At 44.3% G+C, this 24,602-nt stretch overlaps 1 protein-coding gene across 1 annotated transcript; it reads right to left on the bottom strand.

Moving 5' to 3' along the window:
• Window positions 1-15,064: 15,064 nt before the first annotated feature.
• Window positions 15,065-23,936, bottom strand: LOC308349081 (putative cystatin-15; the record flags this gene model as incomplete). The annotated part of the gene is made up of 4 exons (XM_080813619.1): window positions 15,065-15,145; window positions 15,849-15,959; window positions 18,555-18,802; window positions 23,660-23,936. The coding sequence occupies 4 exons, from the start codon at window positions 23,934-23,936 to the stop codon at window positions 15,065-15,067; spliced, it is 717 nt and encodes a 238-aa protein (XP_080669745.1).
• Between the last annotated feature and the right edge of the window lie 666 nt (window positions 23,937-24,602).

Below are 24,602 nucleotides of genomic sequence, written 5' to 3'. Positions count from 1 at the left end.
CAGTTGGCTGTAGCCCACTCAGCCAGTGGTTCTCCTGGGTCTCTAGCACTCAGTTTGTGCCTAATCTCTGGTCGGGCGCCCCCCCTTACTCCTGATCTCTTCTCTGTCCATGCCCCTATAGGCAGGGCACACTTTGTGACATAATCCAGCACCTGTGACGCAACCACTGTCCTTTGGTGCAGACAGCTCACACACAGCAGGCAAGCTGTGGGAACCATCCAGAGGTCTCTTGCTCACCTGCACGGTAACCCCAGCTTCCTCAAAGCCTGGCCTCAGGACCCCCTCTCTTTGGGCCAATAGAACTTTCCTCTGCTGTCCTACCAGGGTGAGGGTCACCCAGCCAACCTGATGGCCAAACATGTGCTTTAGCAAGAAGGGGCGTATACATGCCCTGAGCTCTCAGAGATTCCGCTTCTCTGTGAAAATCCCAAACCAATGTCCAACAAGTTCCTGGAGGAACCGAGAGGTAGATCTTGTCCCAGGGCCAGAAGACTGATGGGCTGTTGACCATGAGAAGTGGCAATGCGTAGGAAACAATATGCAGGCATAAGTCGGCATGTCAGGTTGTAAAACGTTGCAGTGTAAATACACCATATTGTATTTTAACTGCCTATTGACGGATGTTTTGCTTGTTTCCCATTTATAGCTGTTACAAACAGTACTGTAATGGACAACACTTTTCCAATATGTTTGTGAAATTACACAGGTATTTCCATATGATAAAAGGCTAGATGGAAAATCGAGGCAAAAGCTTTACCTAAATTAAAATTTAGTGTATATTGCCCAACTGTTAAAAATGTATTAATAATGTATTAATGACTTTGAAATATTGCTACATGTTAAAAGCACCTGGCGAATTTTAAGAAGTACCTAGGCCACCAGTAAAATCAATCTTGGGAGCAGGCCCAGGGACAAGGAAGCCATCCCAGGTTTCAGTGTATAGCCCTGTCTGAGAACCAGTGTACTGCATTTGTGCCTCTTGGGTATCAATGTACACATGAATCAGGAGGCAAAGTGATCTTCATAAATAATTTTTTTATTAAAAAAATGCAAAGCCATCTTGATCACACTTTGATTGTGTGCACCCACATCTTCAAACACATGTCAGCCTCTCCCACTTCACCAAGGATCAAATGCCACCCTGCCTCTCCACCCAGGCCCAGCCTGTTTACCAGAGCTTGATATTCCCTCACCTCCACCCAGAGGCTCAGCCACCTACAAGTCTCAATACAGATGTCACTGCCTCCATCCAAATCTAAAGTGTCTCTCCCACTTACTCCCAGCTACTCCTACCTAATCCCAGCTACTCCCCCCTACTCTCACCTACTCCCACCTATTCCCAGCTACCCCACTTACTTCTAGCTATTCCCAACTACTCCTGCAAGAGTCATTCATAGCTTCTCAGGCCAAGCAGATCACTAAAGGCTAACCCCAAAGACACAGCCCAGTAGACAGGGAGCCCACTAAAGTGGAAGGTCTTTGGAGCAAGGAGTCCCACCAACCCCAGGCCCATTGAGCCTGTGCTGCTAGAGTAACTCCATAAACTGCCTCTAAGCCCTTTCCTAATTAATTGTCAAGTTCATAACATCTGTTTGATTTTCTCTGACTCCATAGTTCATTTGAGTATTTTGTTTACTTGTCTTTTTCTTCTCTTATGAATCCTAGTTGCCCAGAGTTTGCTTAAACATCATCCTTTCCTTTGTTCATGACACACCTGATATTGGTCCATGTGTGGCTTTATAAGACAATGAACAGTCCACAAGCTATCACCTAAACCAAGAGTGAGAATGTTATCAGTATCTGACAATATGTGCTCCCTTATTGTACATGACACCCTATACACTCCCTGCCTTTACTCAAGAGTTTAATCACCAGTATCTGCACACATGACATGCTCAGTTTTGCCTGTTTTTGTACTCTATAAAAGGATATCTACCACAGTTTATGTAAGACTCCTGGGACTTAGATTTTTACATTCCACATTATGTAACCAAGTGTTATAGACTGAGTCATTGCTGCAGTCCTCAAAGCCCTCCTGTTTGAGAACATTTCATTTAGGGGTGTCTGGGTGGCTCAGTGGGTTAAAGCCTCTGCCTTCAGTTTAGGTCATGATCCCAGGGTCCTGGGATAGAGCCCCGCATCAGGCTTTCTGCTCAGTGGGGAGCCTGCTTCCCCCTCTCCCTGTCTCTGCCTCCGTCTCTGCCCACTTGTGACCTCTGTCTGTCAAATAAATAAATAAAATCTTAAAAAAAAAAAAAGTCACCCTGAGTGACTTCTCAGGATCTCTCCTAGAGTGGGTGGGATATGTTTCCCCATCCATGTGATGGGTTTCAGCATATGGCTGGTTTAGCCCTGTGCGGTAGTGGCAGAAGCGACCATGTGTCAGGATTATGGTGAGATGTGAAGACATACTGCATTTTCCACTTGTTCTCACGTCATTTTCCAAGGTAAGGGGGTACCCTAGGATGTAGTCTGAGAATGTGCTGTGTAGAAACACCTAGTCTGGACCCCAGAACCATGTTCTGAACTCATCTGAAAGTGAGCCCAACTGCATTAACCTAAAGTGAAACCATACTAGCACGCCTCCTAGACCAGTGTAGTGTAAGTGCCTGATGCAAACCTTATTGATTGCAATATAAGTGCCTATATTGAGCTATTGACTTCCAAGTCATCCATTTCAAAGATATCTAACTCCAAACAAACACTGCCAGCTGTAGGACAGTGTACTAGCAAATAACTAGATAAGGAAGCAGACCACCACACCCATGAACTTCCTTTTCTCAGAAAGCCCTCAGAGACTTAGATAACCTGACCACGTGGGTAACCCTGCTTCTCCTTTCCCATGCTTCATCTCATATTCCTTTTTTTAAAGTTTTTTTTTAATTTATTTAAATAACCTCTATACCCAACATGGGACTCGAACTCATGACCCTGAGATCAAGAGTTACGTGCTCTTCCAACTGAGCCAGCCAGGTGCCCCTCCACTTCTAGCTCTTATGCCTTAAATTCATTGAAAAAGAATGAACCCATGAAACCCTGTATACCCAACCTTCAGTCTCTAATAAGGGTGGAACCCCAGATCTGTGCTCGCTCGCTCTCTCTCTCTCTCTCTGAGACCTCACTGAAATGTACTACATACCCACCAAGACTTGTGATTAAATAAATCTTGTTTCCCAGAGTTCCCTGATGGTTTTGCTGAGATGTGGCCTGCTATTATAATTGACCCACAGGGGCAAGTCCATCCACGTTGTCCCAGTGGGCCATAAGGCGAATATCTGTGGAGCTTGATATTAGAAAAGACAGGCCCAGGAGAGTGCCTCAGACAACAGTGTGAATAGGTTGACAACAGCCAGCCAAGCTACAGTCAGCCTTTAGACCATGCACCAGATAGTGGATGCTTATTTTGGTTAGCTACCAGGGTAGGTAATGACTTAGTATAAAGCATTTCTTTGCCAAGAGCTGACTAGTACACTCAAATTCACCCAATTTAAGCATATTGCTAGTATGTTCCCACTTCTGCAGATATTAGCACTTCTACTTTTCTCCTTTACCTCAGTTGATTTTATTTTCTTATCTTGTTGTCCTCTCCTGTTGCCTTCTGAGAACTTTTCCCAGCCAGCTTGTCCACCCTGTGATTCACCCCTTTCATGTCTTAATACCCCATCCATTTCTCTACTATACCCATTCACCCCTTTGGTTCTTTACATCTACTATTTCCTGTGGTTCTTTTTTTTTTTTCTTTTTTAAAAATAAATGTTTGTCTGTTTTTTTTTCAGATTATGAAAACCTTTCTTTACCTTCTTAAACATTTTCTCTTGCTTCTCTTAATTTTTCAGCAATCTTTTCTGACAGTTTTGCTTCAGAAGGTATATTATAGAGCAGGAACCAGCAAATTTTTTCTGTAAAGAGGCAATTAGAAAGTATTTCATGCTTGACAAGCCATGTGGTCTCTAAGACTTTCTCAGCCGAACCACTATAGCATGAAAGCCACCAGAGGCAATATGGCTCTGTTCCAATAAATGAGTAAGGATTTCCGCCCCAATAAAATTATCTATAAAAACATGCTGTGGGCCAGATTTGGTCCACAGGCCATAGTTTGATCACTCCTATTTAGAGTACTAAGTTGAACCACAGGGAATGACTAATATTTGACTGGTAATGATCTATAAAAATAGTGGTTTTGTATGGTTTCTCTTCATAATTGTATTCCTCAGGTATTTAGTTATTTTGACCAGCAAGTCCACATCCCCCAGAGACAGACTGTACAGGGAAATGCGTTTCTTTTTCTTTTCCAGCTCCCAGAGGCTGCCTGAATCCTTTGGTTCAGTGCCCCTTCCTCCATGAAGCCTCTTCAAATCTCTCTCTGTATATCAACTTATTTTTTAAATTTTTTAAAATTTTTTATTAACATATAATGTATTATTAGCCCCAGGGGTACAGGTCTGTGAATCGCCAGGTTTACATACTTCACAGCACTCACCATAGCACATACCTTCCCCAGTGTCCATAATCCCACTGTATATCAACTTCTTTCTCTCTCTATGTCAAGCTCTCTTTCCTCTGCTGCTTCCATCTTCACATCTGTCTCTGACTCTGATTCTGAACCTCCTGCCTCCCCCATTATAGGGACCTTTGTGGTTAACAATGGGCCTACCCATATAATCCAGAATATTCTTTCCATTTCGAGATTCTCCATAGCCTTTGCAAAGTCCTACCTGCAAAATGTATTCATCCCAAGCCAACACTCCCACCAGGAATCCATTACACCACTACACCAAGAGATTTGGATTTGAAACCTCCATAGCTTCTTGGAAGTAGACCCTTGACTCCACTGGTCTGCACCAACTCCCTTTCTGGAAGGAATCTTGCCCTGGTCCTAACTCAGGTCCCTGCTACCTGTCACTGTGGAGGTTGCTGCCAATTTCTGTGGTGGAAAGGTATGTTGGGTCCTCAATGTTGGGTCCCCCAATAATGGGTCCGTGGTCAAAGGAGCGAGACTGATACAAAGCGAAGGTCAAGCAAAGCTTTGTTTCTCGCCAAGCATCAAGAATCAAACCAACCATCAAACAGACCAGTCGGGGCTGCCCCTTACAGAGAGGGCGATCTCTCCCTGCCTCACAGACTAACTTTTATAAAGCAAAGGCCATGTGGTTGGGCCTGGCCACACACAGGTGGCGAATGAGATAGTAACACACAGAGAAAGCTGCACAGTCATGCTAGGTCACACACGGGTGGCCAATTGAATTACAATTCACCCCATAGTACCTATTTGAACTAGCCTATCACCTTAGTCAGAATTGGCGCCCAAAAGGCAGGGCCCACACTCCTTGGTAGCTAGGGAGACAGTATGTGCACTCTACTGATTGGATGTCTCCACCTGACCCAACTCATCCCTGCATTCGGGCTGTTATCTCCACCTGACCTGACCCACCCTTGTATTTGGGCTTTGTTACCTGGGACTGGTTTCCCAGACTTGCTTTTAAGTACGTTCCCCTTGCGGGGGTGGGGGGGGATGATGGGGTGCAGGGTCAGTCTAAGTTTTACTGCATAAACAACAAAATGGCTGTTCAACCAAGGTGGGGCCGCTCTGGCTGAATAGGCCCTTACAGGTAAATAATGATTACCACAAAACCTGAGTAAACCTAGAGCCTCCAGTCATTCCCGGTATCTCACGTGGTTTTTATTTTCTTATCCTTTGCTAGTTTACTAGAATCTAAGTTTTTCTCATTTCTGTAATCTTTCTGCATGGATCCAAGGAGGGAGCAGCAACCTATGGTTGTTCACCAGCTGAAACTGGCTGGAATTGGAAGACAAAGGAGTAAATAAACATGAAAATGGCCTTGAAGTTAAATGAGAAATAACCATAAGAATGAAAATGGAATGGAATCATCAGGAGAAACTTCAATTGACCCATTAAAATGCAGATTAGGAGGGCAAAAACATAAAATGAGAAAATACAGTAAATGGCAAGTATTGAAAATAGCAGAGAAGATACATAGTATAATAGTAATAAAAGTAGCGCACTAAATAAAATATCAAAATTTACAGATTGGATTTTTAAAAAGGACCCATATCATGTTGTCTCTACAAAAGATACACTTAAGACAAAAAGACACAAAAAAGATAATAGAAGGATGGGAAAATATTTAGGCAAATACGAAGCAAAAAGAAAATTAGAGCATCAATCTTAATAAATGAAAAAATAAGGATTAAGACCAAAAAAAAAAAAAGTCATAAGAAACTGTGATAAACAGAACTCTAAGATGACTCCCAATGTATACTCCCTGGTACATACTACCTGTATAATCCCCTCCCGTTGATTGTGGTTAGGACATGTAAATATAGTGGAATACCAGTCCTGTGATGAGGTTGGGGTATACGAAGACACTTTGCAGAAGTAATTAAGATTCCTAATCTGAGATCTTCAATATAATAGAAAGCCACATCATTCTGGGTGGAGTTGAGCTAATCAAATTAGTCCTTTAAAAGAGGGTCTACAGAGGAGTTTCACTTTCAGGAAGTAGAATAAAGAGCTCCATGGAACCATTACTCATAAAATGTGAGAGACCCATTACTCATAAAATATGAGAAACCCAAACTAGCCCAAAATATCTTGGAAAAAAAAAAGACAAAGTTGTAGAACAGACACTTTCAAATCTCAAATTTTACTCCAAAGCTACAATAATCCTAACAATGTGGTCCTGGAATAAAGATAGACATACAGTTCAATAAAATGGAACTGAGAGTCCTTAGAGCAAATGCTCATATTTTATAGTTATTGAGTCGTGACACAGGACCCAAGACAATTCAATAGGAAAAGAAGAGTTTTTCAACAACTAGTGCTGGGGCAACTTGATATCCACATGAAGAATGAAATTGGACTCCTACCACACACCATACACAAAAAATTAACTCAAAATGGATTAAAGACCCAAGTGTAAAAACTAAAACAATAAAACCCTTAAAAGAAAACAGAGGTGTAAATATTTATGAGCTTTGATTAGGCAACACTTTCTGAGCATGACACCAAAAGCAAAAATCCCTAAATTAAAAATAGGTAAAAGGGATTAATCAAAATGTAAAACTTTTGTGTTTCAAGAGACACTAACAGGAAAGTGAAAAGACAAACCACATAATGGCAGAAAAATCTTGAAAATCATCTATGACTTAAGAGATCTGAATCAGGAATATATTTTTAAAAAAACTACTACAACTCAATAATTAAAAGACAAATAACCCATTAAAAGATGGGCAAAATATCTGAATAGACATTTCTGCAGATATATGCAAATGTCCAATAAACACATGAGATGTTCAACTTTATTAGCCATTGGAAAAATGCAGCTCAAAGCTGTAATGAGCTACCACTTCATACCACTGACATGACTAGAGTAAAAAAGATAGATTATTTCAAGTCTTGGCAAGCATATAAAAAAATTGGAATCCTTATACAATGTTAGTGGGAATGTAAAGTGGTGCAACCATTTTGGAAAATAGTCTGGCAGTTCTTCAAATAATTAAAGAATAGAATTACCATACATTCCAGCCATATTACTCCTAGGAATATACACAAGAGTAAAATTACGTCCACACAAAAATGTATATACAGCATGATTGATGAAAAGTGGAAACAACCCACATATCCATCAAGTAAAGAATGGATAAAATATAATGTGGTATATCCACACAATAGAATATTATTAAGCAATAAAAGGGAATGAAGTACTGATTACATGCTACAGCATGAATGAATCCTGAAAGTATTAGGTTAAATGAAGGATGCTAAGTCATCAATATTGTATGATTCCATTTAAGTGAAACATCCAGAGTACGCAAATCTATACAGACAGAAATTTAGTTGCTGATAGGGCTGAGGCAGAGGGATATTGGGAACTGGAGGGTGATACCTAAGGAGTGTGACATTTGTTTTTGTGATGATGAAAATGTTCTAAGACTGATTCTGGTGATGGATGCACAACTTTGTGAATATAGTAAAAGCCACTGAATTGCACATGTTAAATGAGTGCATTTTATGGCATATGGATCATCTCTCACAAAAGCTGTTTGTTTTGTGTTTTGGGGGGGAAAAAGATGATATAGAGCTAAGAGAAAAGAGGCAGCAGAAATACTTGTCTATTGGCCTTGAAAGAGCAAATGCTCATCTTGAGTGGAAGACCATGTTGGCAGAGAACAGCAGCCTCTAACAGCTGAGAACATCAGTCCTACAACCTCAGGAACTGAATTCTGCCAACTACCACATGAGCTTGGAGGAGGACCCCATCTTTGGTGAGTCCCCATTCTTGTCCAACACTTGGAATCAGCCTGGAAAGACCCTGCACAGAGGATCCATGTAAGTTTGACCCGTGGATACTATGAGATAATAAATAGGTATTGTTTTAAGCTGCTAAATGTATGGTTATTTGTAGCACAGCATTAAAAAAAAACTAATAAAGTAACAAAAACGGACAAAAGAAAACATAGAAGAAGATGATACAGTCATCCAAGTATTTATAGGCCTAGCAATGGTCTAACACACACCTAGCAAGAAATGAGACAGCTGCAGGAGAAAACAAGTAAAAGTGGTCAGTTTTTTATCTGATCAATCTGAATCCAAAAATTGATAGATCAAGAAGCCCCAAAATAAGCAAGATCAAAAGCCTAAAGAATACATTAATAAGTTCTAGTATGAAATGCCACACTCTACATTAAAACTCACAAAATTTAGGACGTGTTCAACAAAAGATATCATTCACAAAAGTCAGTAAAGACATTTGCCAAATATGATACTAAGGAATGAGCTAATGTTGTGAGCCAGGCATTGTAAGAGGGGAAACCTAGCAGTCTGAGCATATCAACAGATATTCAAAGCCACTGGTCACCAAAGAAGTGGAAGTAGGTATCACCAATGAGATGGATTACTCCTTTTCACCTACTAGGCTATCAAAAATGAGGAAGCTAGATGAGACTGATTACGGGAGCACAGAAGGGCTCCTGCATGTCTAGGCAGTGTGAGGACTGGTGCCTCCATTCTGGAAAATAAATTGAGGATTTGCAAAGCCCGGTACACAACAAGTCTGTTCCTGAGTACCAGTCCAAGGAATTTCTCAGGACATCCATAAGGGACCTAAAGGAAGACATTCGCTGCAGCAGATTTGATGGGGGGGGGGTCAAAAACCATCTTGGGGTAGAGGAAAGGTGGGTAAAGTGGTGAACACCTCCCCACAAAGTACAATGCAGGGGTTGGAAACTAGACTGGATGTATGCAGAGAAGATCCATTCTTGTCTCCAAGATTCCGAGATTCCAAGAAAGGATCTTTTAAAAGACTATATTAACAGGAAAAAGTTAAATTCAGAAAACAATATATAACACAACCCAATTAAATAACTATTATGGACACAAAATGATACTATACACTCTTTAAGAAAACCAAAGCAAAGGCATACATAAAAGACATAAGAATGGTTGCCTAAGAAGAGGGACAGGGGAAAAAAAAAAAAAAAGAAGAGGGACAGGGGACTAGAGTAGGTGTGGAAAAAAAGACAGTGAATGAATGAATGAATGAATGGGAAGCTAACAAACCACAAAGGACTCCAGGGTTCTGGAGAGGTTGAGGGGGCAGGGCTAGGAGTGGGAAAGTACTGAGAACTGAGTCAGAGTGGAGACAAGTGTCAAGTGTCCCTCCTCCATGAAGAGGTTCCCCTATGTAGGGTCTCTTGGGCATCTTCCTCATGGGAGGGAGGGGCATGTGAGCCCCTACCTGAAATTCTCTCCAGAGAATGCAAATGTGTGAATGGGACTGGTGGGGAAGGCCAACTTCCCCCCTTAAGCCCACCAGGTGAGCCTTTATAATTATGTGTAGCCTGAAAAGTTACTCACAACAGTTTGGCCTGGAACTGTCTCCTCAGAGAGGAGCCCCTCAGAAGTTTCTCTCTCTCTGTAACATATCCTCTAACTCCAACCACCTTAATCTCCAGGTCACTTCAAGGAAACAGCCAACACAGAGGACAGGGAGGGTCCACAGAACAAAGGAAAGCTTCTCCTGATCTCTGGAAGTCACTAACATTTTCTTATTGATTGATTCCCCACTTAATTTCATCATAATCATGGAAATGCCTGCAAGGTGTTGGGCCTGTAAATTTTGTTAAGAATTACTTTGTGGTACACAATTGATCAGTTCTGGAAATACTTCATGTGCACTTGAAAAGAGCATGTATTGGGGAACCTGGGTGGCTCAGATGGTTAATCTTATGATTTTTTATTTTGCTCAGGTCATGATTTCAGGGTAGTGATACTGAGCCATACATCTTCAGGCTCCACAGTGGGTGTGGAGCCTGCTTAAGATTCTCCCTCTCCCTCTGCCCCTCCCCACCCTCGCTCTCTCTCTCTACCCCCCACCCCGAAAAAAAAGGAAAAAAAAAGAAGAAAGAATGAAAAAAAATGAGCATGTATTCATGGTCAGTGTTTGAGTGACATTCAGTACAAGTCAAGGAAAAGTTGATATGTCTCTATGGGAACTTCAGAACTTGGCTGATGTCCTACCTCAGCTGAGTTTTGTCAGGTCCTGTGGTTTGTGTTTGTGCTCTCTCGCTGTGATTGTGGATTTGATTATCTTTCCTTTTTATCCATTCTTTGTCTGCTTTGAGTATTCTGAGATAGGTACCTACACACTTAAGAGTTGTTATATCTTCCTAGTAAATAACATTTCCATAGTGAAATGTCCACCTTTATTTCAAGCACTACCTCTTGTCTTAGGGTTTTCCATTTTACAGAATCTTAGCACTGTTACACTGACATTTTTTGGTTGGTTGACATACTATACTGTAATCCATTCTTATTTTTCCCATATCTCAGGGTTCTTATATTTGAGATATGTTTCCTTTTTGTTTTGCCTTCTTGTACTTTTTCAGAGGTCAACTAACCTTGTCTTTTAATTACAGTACACAATTCATTTATATTATCCTAACTACACTGACTACTGTTCAGCTTTGTGCTACTATTTTCATGTGTACTAATTCTATATGTACTTAACAATCTTCCATACAATATCATGATTGTACATGTCAAAATGTCATCTAGATGTATCCACATACTCATCCTTTTGATGTGTTTCTTCTTCTTTCCTTCCTACCATACTCTTTTTCCACCTGGGCTTGTTTCTCCTTCTGCCCAGAGAATTCCCTTTTGTCTTTATTTTAGAACAATTCTCCTGACAGCAAATGCACTCCATGTGGCTTATTTAAAATAACTTGGTTTTGTATGTATTTTTGAGAGAGATTTTTGTTGCTCAAGGAATTGTAGGTCAGTGGTTAATTTCCTTCAGTGGTTAGCAAGTTCGTGACAGTATCTTCTGACTTGTTGTTTCCCGCCTGGGGTCAGCTAAAAGCCTGATGGTGGTTTATGTGAAAATAAAAGGTCTTTTTACCTCAGGCTGATTTTAAGATCTTTCTCCCTAAATTTGATTTAGAGTTGTTTTATGCTCGATTGTGGGTTTCTTTTATTATATCCTGCTTAGTGTTTGTAACCTTGCTTAAATCAATGGTTTGATGTCTTTAATCAATTATAGAAAACTCAAGCTTTACATTTTCAAATACTGCTTCTGCCTCATGGTCTGTTTCTCCTCTATGGGGAAAATCTCACCCCACCGTTCTTTGTTTCCCATTCTGCATCTGCTCTGGCCTGCCTCCCCACTGTCTAACTTCCATACAGTTTAACCTGACGATCACATCACTCATTTCTGTTATTATATTTTTCAGTCTAGAATGTTCCTTTTATTCTTTTTGGTAGCTTCTACTTTTCACCCGTATTACCCATCTTTTCCCCCTAACTTATTCATCTTGAGGATGTTAAAGCCCCATATCTGATAACTGCCCTGTTTAGACATTCTCAGGTTTGTTTCTATTATTAAATTTTGTTCTTGATTTACACATCAAGTCTTGTCTTTTTTTTTCTTATTGTTTTTGACTGAGTGCTGGACATTCTGTGTTTTTAACATCTAGAACTAATTGAGGCTTTCCCTGATTTAGAAAATATTTTACCTTGATCTGATAGCATTGCACAAGACGTGAGCCATGGAAGAGGTTTATGTAAAATATAGACCATTTCAGAGAAAATGTCATCATCTAAAGAGTAGATTCCAAAAGTGGGTGCATCCAGCAGACTGGAGAAGAAGGAGAGGTTGTACAGGTTCTATGGGGCACACTAGGAGGACTTTGGGGCAGATGCTGAAGGATGGAACCTGAGTGTGGGGCAATTGAAGATGGAGGTGAGGGGCCAGTCTAATGAATGCAGTGCTTCAGGACATTGATTTGTTAGTTTTGATTCACTGATGGTATTGTTGGACTGACAATGTGGCCTCATAAGAGAGGACAAGGAAGCAGATAAACAATAGCGGTTTCTGTGGTGAGTGATTTTGCTCAGAAAATAATATTTGGAAACTATCACAAAAAGGAGATAACGAATGGCTAGTTACATGTGTTTCCAAGCTTTCGTTTCTTTGCTAATGCCTGTGGATATTTGTGTTTGGAAACCAAAAAGTTAACATAAGAGCTGGACTCAGTCTATGAGATCAACTTAAGAAAAGCAGTAAAGGATCATGAGAGTAGCTACCAGGGCCCTGATAGGGAAATGGGGAAGGGAGCTGGTGGTGAGGGTTCATAGAGATCATCTCATAACTTCAATTTTATGACATTGCAGGGAGAGTGACATTTTGCCTTCACCTCCTCCCTTTCCCTTTTGAAGCTTCCCTGAATACCCCAGTGTTGAGATTTTGGATAAGCCCCTATTTCAGGAGAGGTCTCACAAATATATCCCAGGAACCTCTATTCCTTCAGGCCAGGAAGTCCCATAAAACATTCTGAGTTTTGTGGAAATTGAGAATTTCTGAGAAGTGTGTCAATGTTTCTATGTGTGATCTTGTATTGTAACTTCCAAGTATATTTTTGCTCCCTACTGATTTGGGACAATGAGTCACTGGGCTGGATCTGGAGAGGTCTCTCCAGGACATGATGACACAGGACAGGCTGCCTCTGGTACTGACTCACCCTGACAGTATTGTTTCATTCAAAACCTACTAATGTGGGCTCACCATGGGCAGTGGTGGCAGGCACATTTACCTGACCTACCAAACACTCTTGCACAAACCATGACCTGTGAACATCAATTCCATGAATGGGACCATGTTTTTAATCCCTTATTCTGTCAGAGCAGGAACAAGAGGAAACACATTGGTCACAAACAAAATACCCTAACTACAATTCACACATTTTTAACTATCGCAGTTCCTTAGAAAACTATTTCCCAACTGTGGCCACAGTGCCATGCACCTGGAGACTTCATGTATTTCTGGTGGCTGGTCACAAAGATTCTTCTATGTAGTGGTGGGAGGTGGGTATGTCCTGGTCTCTACATTTTTAAAATGAAACCAAGGGCGTTTTCATGTGGATCAAGAGAGAACATGACAGACATAGTGAGAAAAAAAACAAGACACCAGGCCATCCTCAGGTGAAGCCACACAGCCCAAGAACAATGGTTCAAACCCTCAGAACCTGAGGGCTCTAAAGCAAGGATGGAAAATAGGTCAGCTCTGCTGACCACACAGACTTACCTTGTAAGATTGTGTAAGTCCCTATCTAAGTTACAAACTCTACACTCAGATTGGTCAAAAAACCAAAGCTGAAAGAAGCCACTACTTCTGTGCTGTACCCAACGGAACAATCCCCAGTTTTCTTCGGAAATCCTGTCACATTGTTGCTTATGACCACTTCATGAAAAATGGATTGTCCAGGAAACAGGCAGACTTTCAACTAGGAACCACTCAAATCAGTCTTTAGAAACCCAGGAAGAAGGAAGAAAGATACCTCAGCCCTTCCATTCTGAAAGATTCCTTCAAGTAGCATTGTCAGTGCTTCTCTGTCCCAGTCATGCCCCCAGGTGGTCCCATACCCTTCCTTACTCTGCCCCTTCAGGGCTACTCCCACAAGGATCCCTGAAAACAGAGTTGCTCATCAGACTGGGTGTGTGTCACCACAGTTCCTACCCCAGGGGTAATAACTGGTGTTGACAGCCATGGAGGCCAGGCTGGGTTGGAAGGAGGAATCATCAGGGAGCAGGTGGGACATGGTGACTGGCGCTACCATTCTCTGAGCTATCCTCAGAGGCCGGGGATGACTTTCTATGTGTCAAGAGGCTCATGGGCTGATGCCCTGATGAGTGTCCATGGAGGACAGAGTATTTTTTTTAATTTTTTATTTCTTTTCAGCGTAACAGTATTCATTGTTTTTTCACCACACCCAGTGCTCCATGCAATCTGTGCCCTCCCTAATACCCACCACCTGGTTTCCCCAACCTCCCCCCCCCCCGCCCCTTCAAAACCTTCAGGTTGTTTTTCAGAGTCCATAGTCTCTCATGGTTCACCTCCCCTTCCAATTTCCCTCAACTCCCTTCTCCTCTCCATCTACCCTTGTCCTCCATATTATTTGTTATGCTCCAGGACAGAGTATTTTATCAGCTTCACTCACCCACCTCCAATCTCTGTGACTAGATATGGCCCCTCCTCAGAAGGACCGCCCCATTGTGAGCCTGGCCCCAGAGCTGGAAGAGAGAAACAGGTGTCTGTTCCTTGGCAAATTTGTCTACCTTCCTTTAGAGTGGGATGGATGAGGGGCATGGAGAGATTGGAGGATGAATGAATAGGTGAGTGGGTACAAAACAGTGCAAAACAGACAGAGACCCAGAAAGTGCTCTGAGATACATTTAATTTTCCTGGTACTAAACAGACCTGAGACTACAGGCTGACTGTTGTTCTCTGGAGGGAAAGGAACATCTTTTTTTAAAAAAATATTTTATTTATTTACTTGTCAGAGAGAGAAAGAGAGAGAGAGCGCACAGTCAGAAGGCGGGAAGACAGAGGGAGAAGCAGGCTCCCCACTGAACACAGAGTCTGATGCGGGACTCGATCCCAGGACCCTGAGATCACAACCTGAGCTGAAGGCAGATGCTTAACTGACTGAACCACCCACGTGCCCCAGGAACTTCTGCTCGAGGAGCCAGGGGCCCCTTCTCTGCCTATTTCTGCATGCAGGTACTGTTCAGGAGGAAGAACTGGGAAAGCCATGGTCTGGCATCCACAATAAAGGTGCAGTCCAACTGAAAAAAAAATAGTAATTATGAGATTAGAACAGTTTAACACATGGAGAGCACTTCACATGAAAGACTGAGTAGGAGTTCACTGTACATGAAAACTACAAATGATGAAAAGCAAAAAGAAACAGTGGCCTAGCATAAAATCTGAAGAGCTCAAGTCTCCACCAAAATGATGGGCAGGGGTTACTGAATCTGCACATGTGGGTCGGGGGCTCCTGAGAGGGTCCTAGTGGGACCATGACTTGCCCTTCAGGGGTCCTGCCAGTACCCATGACATTTCCTAGATGCTCCATGCCCCCATGAGTTCTGAGGGAGCCAGCAGACTGCTCAGGAGATGATCCAGCTGGACACTGGACACTCGGCAAGAGCTGCAAACCTACCCAGAGGAGAGGCTGCCCCTCAGGCTGGGATGAGGGGTGGGGCTCAGACAAGCCCCACTGAGGGTGTCATCCTGACTCTGGCTCATGCCCGAGGTCCAAGTCCCCTGGACAATATCAGCTCATAGATGATGACATAAGAAGGCTATTACACAGGAGAGCTGTGAGCGCAGGGCTCAATGGGCCGGAGCAGCTCTGTTGCCCTAGAATAACAATATTCCCCTAAGGGGGAGCCCTGGGACCTGAAGGCCAGGACTTTTTCTGGCCCAGGATCATTTCTGATAACTTCCCTAGCCTCCTTTATATGAATGTTCATCATATTCTCAAACCTTTTTCTCTTCCGGGCCTTCTTGCAAGGGGCAGTTTTCCAGATCTTCATCCTCTTTTGTACAAATGGTTTGGCCCAATTCCAACTCCATTAAATATATGAAGGTAAACTGCTGTTAAGAACAAATTAGAGAAACTGCAATGAAATACTTTGTTTTAATAAAAAAAAGCAGAGAATCAAAAGGAAAACAGGCAAAAGCTGTGAATGTACATATGTAAATGAATAAGGACATACATATGTACAATGTCTTTTATTTTTAAATTGATTTATTATTTTATCTTTCCCTTTTAATTCTCCATTTTTCTTACAAACAGGTGTCCATATGTACACCTGAAGCATGTATGGGAAACTTCCCTGAGGCACTCCTCCTGATGGCCTGCACCCGCTAGTCGCATCTACAGTGCCATGAATGCACAGGAGGGAACAGGCTCACAGGATCAGAGGCTGTGCAGCATGGAGCCTGCATGGGCCACAGCGACCCTAAGAGGACCACTGATCTCTCTCAATCGTATACCTGCGTGGTGTCATCCAGACACAAGGAGAGCACACCAGAGAATCCTCTGGAGAGTAGGGTAGCAGGTCTGTTAGTCCACTGATCAGCCATCGCAGCTGGTGGTCCCTTTAAGAACAGTGTCTAGACAGGGGTGTAGGGTGTCCTGGGGGCTGGGAATGCTTGTCTCTTTATGTGGGAGTTGGATGCACGGAAAGGCTCTTCTTGCTAAGGTTCACTGAGGTGGATATTTACGAAAAAGATGCTGTTCCATGTGTTTGTTAGGCTTCTATCAGAAGTTATTAAGTTACTATTTCATCTTGTTAAATAGAAAGAAGTGTGTGAAAACTTAAGAAGAGCTCAAATTTAGAAATGTAGCCAGAAATCACTGTGGGGAGGAACCTGTCTCTCACTGGACTGACCTGGAATTATCTAGAAGGCTGACTTCTTTGTTCAGGGTTCAGTTTTTACAGGTGACACATGATACCCACTCATGACCCAATAAGCACCCCACCAACCCAACACAAACACACACACACACACACACACACACACACATTCATGTACCCCTAGCTTCACTTGCATGACCCCCAGACCCTGAGCTAAGACAGGCACAAGGGCTGGAGCAGCAGCTATAATCTCAATGCCCAAGGGGCTCCCACATCCTCCAGATGTCCAGGGTTGGCTGCTGTCTAAGAAGGAGGCAGAGGGCCAGGAAATGGGAAAGACTGAGGGAAGCCAGTAGGTGCTGTGCAGGGAGGGGGCCACACCCAGTGTGATGCAGAGATGAGACTTTACCCATCAGGGCCTTGCAGACATGGTGCCTGGCTCAGGACTGCTCATGCAGGTATCAGAATCTGGGCATGGACAGAATGAATTCTGGACAGCAGTCTGTATTCCATTCAAAGAAAGCACAACGTGATAAAAATAAACAGTAGTGAGAAAGGTTTGCCCAATAGAGGCTAAGGACACATTTCTATCAGGCCCAACATTTTCTCTACTCTACTCTCTACTCAACTCTTCTCTACTGTAACCCATGGCCTCCTTCTGCATGGGCTACTTCAGGAATCCTAAATGTGATGTGCTGCCCAGATCTGTTTGTGTCTCCTCCAACCTTGCTCTGTTGTCTTTTCGGTTGATGGAGTCACTGCACACCCATGTGTTCTGGGAAAACACTGGGGTTCTATATTTGACCCCTTCTATCTCTACACCCCCACACCAGTGCACCCCACATTGACCTCCAACACATGCAGAAACCAGCACTTCTTCTACTTCCCAGTGACCAGAGGACCATCCCCTGCATCTTGGTCTCGACCTGCATGGCTTGTGGGACCCTGAGTGACTTCCTTCAGTGGATCCCCAGGTCTTCAAGGATAACATCTCAAATCTCTGCCTGGGGCCCTGAAATGCCCCCAGCCCTACCTCCCCCTGCACTCCTGCCTCTCTGCATCTCCTTCCCTGCAACCACAGTCCACAGAATTTCAGGCTGTCCACAAGTATATTTGTTGCTTGCCCCCAACCAGGGTCCTCTCCAGGGCTGCCTGCCCTTCTCATCCTCAACCTCCATGTGACCAGATCTTTCCAGGAGTATCCATCATTGAGATGCCTGCCCTGACTTGCCCCCCTTGTCCCCAGCTTCCCCTCTGCCCTGGGCCCCCACACTTACTGCTCTTCTCCAGCTTTTCCCTGTTCCACTCATGAACTTGGAACCATTGGCCTGTCCTCACTAGCACCACAATCCCATGAGAACATGTCCCAATCTGTCTTCTCTGCTGCCTCCCGTCCAGCCCTGGACCCACAGTGTTTCATGCAGAAGACTCACAGCTCAGCCTCTGAGATGCCTTTCTTTCTTGGGCTCTTGCTTCCCAGCGACTGCTTTTCTTAGTCTTTCTGATTTCTTGTTTCCCTGCTGCTCTGGCTTCTTCCAACCACCTCATTGGCAGCTTTTCTTCCCTCTCTCACTCAGCAGTTGGATCTCTGCTTTCAATGCTTGCTTTCTGCTCACCATCTTTCCATCCTTCTGTTATTCAGGGGCTTGGCTCATGAAAGAAACAAATCAGAAACTCGGAACACTTCTAATGAAATCTTGCAACTTTTCAAACAATATTTACCAAATTAAAACATCATTGTTCTTTGCCGCAGATCAAGGACTCACGCCTCCCAAGTGTGGTCTCAGGGCAAGTATGGAGCCACCCGGAGGGAGGACACTCAACTCACCTTGCGCTGGCTTCGCCGCACCCACAGCAGCTTGTACGCATACTCATCTGGGTAGACTTGGTTGAAATGAAACACCGCAAACTCAACACACAAGATGAAGTAATTTGTTCTCCTACCAATGTCCATAAAGTCAGAACTGCAGACATGAGGCACCAGCACAATGAGCCCCAGAATCAGAGATGCCTTCAGGAGCATTCTGTCTGGTGTCAGTCTTGGAGGCCAGCAGCAAACAGGTGGCAGGGTGGCAGCTAGTTCGGGACCACCCTCTGAAGCTCTGCATCCCACACAGTCCTATACCAGGGAGTCCCTGGGCTGCTGGCCAGTGCTCTGTCCAGCTCCTCCCCTTCACTGCCTGCCTGTCCCTCCCATCATCACTAACAGAAGGCAGAGCAGGGGCTCACAGTTTTCACTGTTTTGTTCCATAAGCCTTGGACCCAGGAACATGCATGTAAAATGCTCTGTTTCCAGTGCTGCTTCCACCTGCCCCAGCCCAGCCCTAATAGGCTCTGAATGAGGGCCTTGAACCCAATTCCTTTGCTCTCACGGCAGTGTATCCTACAACTGCCAGGTCACCCGAGCTCTTAGGAACACTAGTGGGCTCTGGGAAGTTAAGGTAAAAACCAGGTCTACCTCTGACCGTGGCTGCACGTTCAGGGAAGGGTTACCATTGGGGCTAGGTTACCATCCCTTCCAACACCTCTAGCACCAGCTGACCTGCTTGCCATGAGGTCTAGCTCTGTTTGGCAGTGGGGAGAGAGGTTTCTAATGTCCTGGATGGGTGGAGAGAAATCCAGGACAAGGCAGGTACCAGCCCAGGGCAGGGCTCAGCTGGAATGGATGTGGATGGCAGCCATGGGCATGAGAGGGACTGGGAAAACAGGTCTTGACCAGCCCTAGCTAACAGGTGTTTCCACACAGCGTTGCCACTTTGAAGTCCCATGGCCTTTGCTGAGTCATTTTTGTTAGACTTTTCTCAGAGGAACCACAGTACCTGTGAGTGTCCTGCCTGACCTCACACAAGATATTGGGAGTGAGTGGACCAGGAAAGTATGACATGTTGCCCATGCATGTGAGGACACTCTGCGAGGGAAGGATTTTCCCACTTTGGGCATGGAGTAAACAGACACCTGAACATTGATGATGATCCCAGAAAGGATACAGGGCCAGGGCCACAGCCGGATAGGCCGTAAAGACAGACTGGGACTATCCCAGAAAGAGATGGGAATGTGGCCAGAATGGCAGACACCTTTGTGACCACTTTCACTGTTGCACATCAGTAGATAGCTAGCAACCTGGGTGTATAAGGATAATCATAACAAGGACTCCACACCCTGCCTAGGGTGTGTCTGATCCTGAATGTTGCCTCCCCTAAGAAACTCAGGTCCCCGTGTGGCTGGTTCTTTCTCCCCACCCAGCAGCAGGATGACCAGAGTGGCCATTGTCATCTTTCGAGACCTGCAGGATACTACCGACATGGATTGTGACTACCTTCCTTCTAGATATCTCGTACCAGGGGTCAACAATTTCGTGAGGCCTGCCAATGGACCAACTCTTGCATTTCATGACGCTCTCTATCAAGCTGTTTCTTCTTTCCTTTGTTTATGTTTTTTGTCATAATTTCTTCCATTTTTGAGGAAGACTGTGATCACCCATCATTTTTGTGCCCATCCTCTGTGTGTGCCTGTCCAGACTGTCACTTCCCTTGAGGCTGAACCTCAGGAACACCACATATACTTTTCACATCATAAGTTTAATCATTTCCTTTGATCACATACCCTAATCAGAGTTTTGATTACATATGTTCTTTTAAGGTGTGTTGCTACCTCGACAACCATTTTTCTCCTTAATTTAATCAAAACATCCCTGCAGCCAGAGACACTTATCCCTAATGATACTAGTTCTTTCAAATTCATTGAGATTCACTTTATGAATCAGAATATGTTCAGTTTGGATCCATAGCCAATCAGATCAAGAAGAATACACGTTCCATAATTGGTGGTGAATATTCTATACAATTGTTACTAATTTGTCAATTAACACTTAAGTGGAGCACAGGGTGATGCATGGAGAATCTCAGTTCAACAAATGACCACAGGAGAAATTGAAACAGAGGAGCTATGGGGAACGTACTCAGCAGCTGAAGGGGCCACATGTGTCTGTTCCTTGGCAAATTTGTCTACCTTCCTTTTGAGTGGGATGGATGAGGGGCATAGAAAGATTGGAAGACAAATGAATAGGTGAGTGGGTACATGGATGGATGGATGGATAGATGGATGGATAGATGAAAAGATGCGTAAGTGAATGAATAAATACACCACCCAACCAGTGGGGACCCTGCAAGGACCACTAGGACAGCCTCCCATGAGCTGGAGAGTCTGATTGACTCAACACTCTACACCTACAGTCAAGGTAAGAGCAGTAATGGTGATGAATTCTCCACCCCTTGTCACAGGCAGCAACATTTATAAAATATAAAAGATGTGGGAGAGTGCAAAACAGACGGGAACCCAGAAAGTGCTCTGAGATACATTTAATTTTCCTGGTACTAAACAGACCTGAGACTACAGGCTGACTGTTGTTCTCTGGAGGGAAAGGAACATCTTTTTTTAAAAAAATATTTTATTTATTTACTTGTCAGAGAGAGAAAGAGAGAGAGAGCGCACAGTCAGAAGGCGGGAAGACAGAGGGAGAAGCAGGCTCCCCACTGAACACAGAGTCTGATGCGGGACTCGATCCCAGGACCCTGAGATCACAACCTGAGCTGAAGGCAGATGCTTAACTGACTGAACCACCCACGTGCCCCAGGAACTTCTGCTCGAGGAGCCAGGGGCCCCTTCTCTGCCTATTTCTGCATGCAGGTACTGTTCAGGAGGAAGAACTGGGAAAGCCATGGTCTGGCATCCACAATAAAGGTGCAGTCCAACTGAAAAAAAAATAGTAATTATGAGATTAGAACAGTTTAACACATGGAGAGCACTTCACATGAAAGACTGAGTAGGAGTTCACTGTACATGAAAACTACAAATGATGAAAAGCAAAAAGAAACAGTGGCCTAGCATAAAATCTGAAGAGCTCAAGTCTCCACCAAAATGATGGGCAGGGGTTACTGAATCTGCACATGTGGGTCGGGGGCTCCTGAGAGGGTCCTAGTGGGACCATGACTTGCCCTTCAGGGGTCCTGCCAGTACCCATGACATTTCCTAGATGCTCCATGCCCCCATGAGTTCTGAGGGAGCCAGCAGACTGCTCAGGAGATGATCCAGCTGGACACTGGACACTCGGCAAGAGCTGCAAACCTACCCAGAGGGGAGGCTTTCCCCGAGGCTGGGGTGGAGGGAAGATTGGGACATGTCCTTGAAGCCCAGGATATTAGAGGGGGATGTGGGGTGACTAGATAAACTAAAGAATCCTCCAAAACCAAAATAAAGGAAGAGTTAGGATCACCGAGACAGAACCCAAGGTCTCGGGAAATATTCAGGCTATGTTCTAGAGAGAGGGCTTCATCCTGGGAGGAAGGTCATATGGGTATCTTCAGGGTATTTCTGATGGACCAGCCAGGTGAATGCAGGGCTCAGCTTCACTACTCTGCTGGAAGCCACTCTGTCTTCTTAGTGTGACCACCTTCCCTCTCTGGTTGGAGCCCTGGGACCTGGAGGGAGTGGGCCAAGACCTTCATTGTGGCCCAGGATCATCCCTGACATTTTCTCTAAGCTTCCTTTCATAGACCTTCCTTAATATTATTGTTAATTTTATTATCAAATCTTTTTCTTTCCTAGGCCTTCTTGTAAGGGGCAGCTGTTTAGGTCTTCACCCTGTTCTTTACAAATTGTGCAGTGCAATGTCAACTCCATTAAAAATATCATTGTCCACCTCTGTCAAGAAGAAATTATAAAACAGCTGCTAAATATTTGCTTCCCATGAATGAATAAAATACAAAAGTGGGCAGAAGACTAGACTATGAGTATAAATAGAATATTCAAATCATGTGCAATTTCTCTGTAAGCATATGATCAACAGAAAGGTTTCCCTAAATGCACCTGAAGCATGTACTGAAATCTTCCCTGAGGCACTCCTCCTGATGGCCTGCACTCGCTAGTCGCATCTATAGTCCCGTGAATGCACAGGAGGGAACAGGCTCACAGGATCAGAGGCTGCACAGCATGGAGCCTGCGTGGGCCACAGCGACCCTAACAGCACCACTGATCTCTCAATCGTACACCTGTGCGATGTCATCCAGACACAAGGGGAGCACACCAGAGAATCCCACTCTGGAGAGTAGGGTAGCAGGTCTGTTAGTCCACTGATGAACCATCTCAGCTGGCTGTCCTTTTCAGAGCAGCGTCTAGACAGGGATGTAGGGGGTCCTGGGGGCTGGGGATGTTTGTCTCTTTATGTGGGAGTTGACTGCACAGAAAGGCTCTTCTTGTTAACACTGAACTGGATATTTATGAAGGAGATGCTGTTCCATGTGTTTGTTTCGTTAGGCTTCTATCAGAAGTTATTAAAAGTTACCATTTCATCTTGTTAAATAGAAGTCCATGAAAATTCAAGAACTCAAACTTAGAAAAGTAGCCAGAAATCACCATAAGGAGGAACCTGCCTCTCATTGGACTGACCTGGAATTATCTAGAAGGCTGACTTGTTTGGGGCTCAGTTTTTGTAACTGACACATGATATCCACTCATGCCCCAACATACACCAACAACTCTCTCTCTCTCTCACACACACACACACACGCACACACACACACACCTACACACACACACACGTATTCCCAACCTCACTTACACAGTCCCCAGGCCATGAACTAGGACAGGGCACAAGGGCTGGGAGAACAGGTAGAGTACCTGTGCCCAAGGAGCTCCCACATCCTCCAGGCGTCCAGGGTTGGCCGCTGTCCAAGGAAGAGGCAGAGGGTCAGGAAATGGGAAAGATCGAGGGAAGCTGGTGGGCGCTATGCAGGGAGGGGGCCACACCCAGTTTCTTCAGGAATGTGGTACAGAGGTGAGACCTTCCCTATCAGGGCCCTGCTGGCATGGCATCCAGCTCAGGGCTGTTCATGCAGGGACCATAATCAGGGCATGGACAGAATGATTCCAACTCACCTTCTTCTGGGCCTGCCCAACCTCCAACAACTTGTGAGTGTTCTTCCATGTTGTCTTCACTGAACTGAGCCAGAGAAAACGCCACAGATGTTACTAAATAATCATGGTTCTTACTAATGTCAACAAATTCTTTTTGAATGGTCCAGACATGAGTTCCCAGCGCAATGAGTCCCAGAAGCAGAGGCCTCTTCAGGAACATGCTGTCTTTTGTCAGCACCAAGGTCTGGGGACACATGGGAGGAGGGGGTGGCAGCAGCTTCTGGGCTGCCCTCCACATCTCCGGATCCCACACAGCCCTGTTCTCAGAGCTGCTGACCTCCCCGCTTTGACTGGCGCCTCTGTCCAGCTCTGCTTCTCCATCTACCTGCCTTGTCCCTTCCATATTACCAAACAGAAAGAATGGAGGAAGACGGGTCACATCTTCACCCCTCGTCACAAAAACCCTGGACACAAGGCATGCATGCAACATGCTCTCTTCCCTGCACATTGCCAGGGCTGCCTGCCTGAGTCGCTATTTCAGCCCCCGTGCTGCAGAGCATTGTATCCACCTTGTTTGCTCCCATGGCAGTGCATCAACTGAACAAGTCACATAGATTCCTGGGAATGCTGATGAGCCCGTTTACGAGATTGGAGGCAGTTGCCAAGGCTGCCTAAAACCTTGGCTGGAGCCTACCAGCACCCGAAACCAGGGGAGTACAGGGTGTGCAGCCAGCAATGAGGAAGGTTGGGGAACTGTCTAATCCACTGTCCTGACTTGCCTCTGCCAGAAGGTACATCTGACTTCATCGTCCCAGTTTGGTATGATTGGTTTTTTCCTCCCTTCAGAATATGTTCTCAGTTTCACTGTGATTGTGACTTCTTTCTTGATGTGTGGGCTATTGTGATGTGTTGTTTAATTCCTACCATAGCCAAATTCTTTTTTTTTTAAGATTTTATTTATTTA

This window comes from Martes martes (genome assembly GCF_963455335.1).
Source record: "Martes martes genome assembly, chromosome: 9".
NCBI classification, from domain to species: domain Eukaryota; kingdom Metazoa; phylum Chordata; class Mammalia; order Carnivora; family Mustelidae; genus Martes; species Martes martes.
Note: the sequence above shows the minus strand (reverse complement) of the source record. Positions and strands in the feature narration are given on the sequence as shown.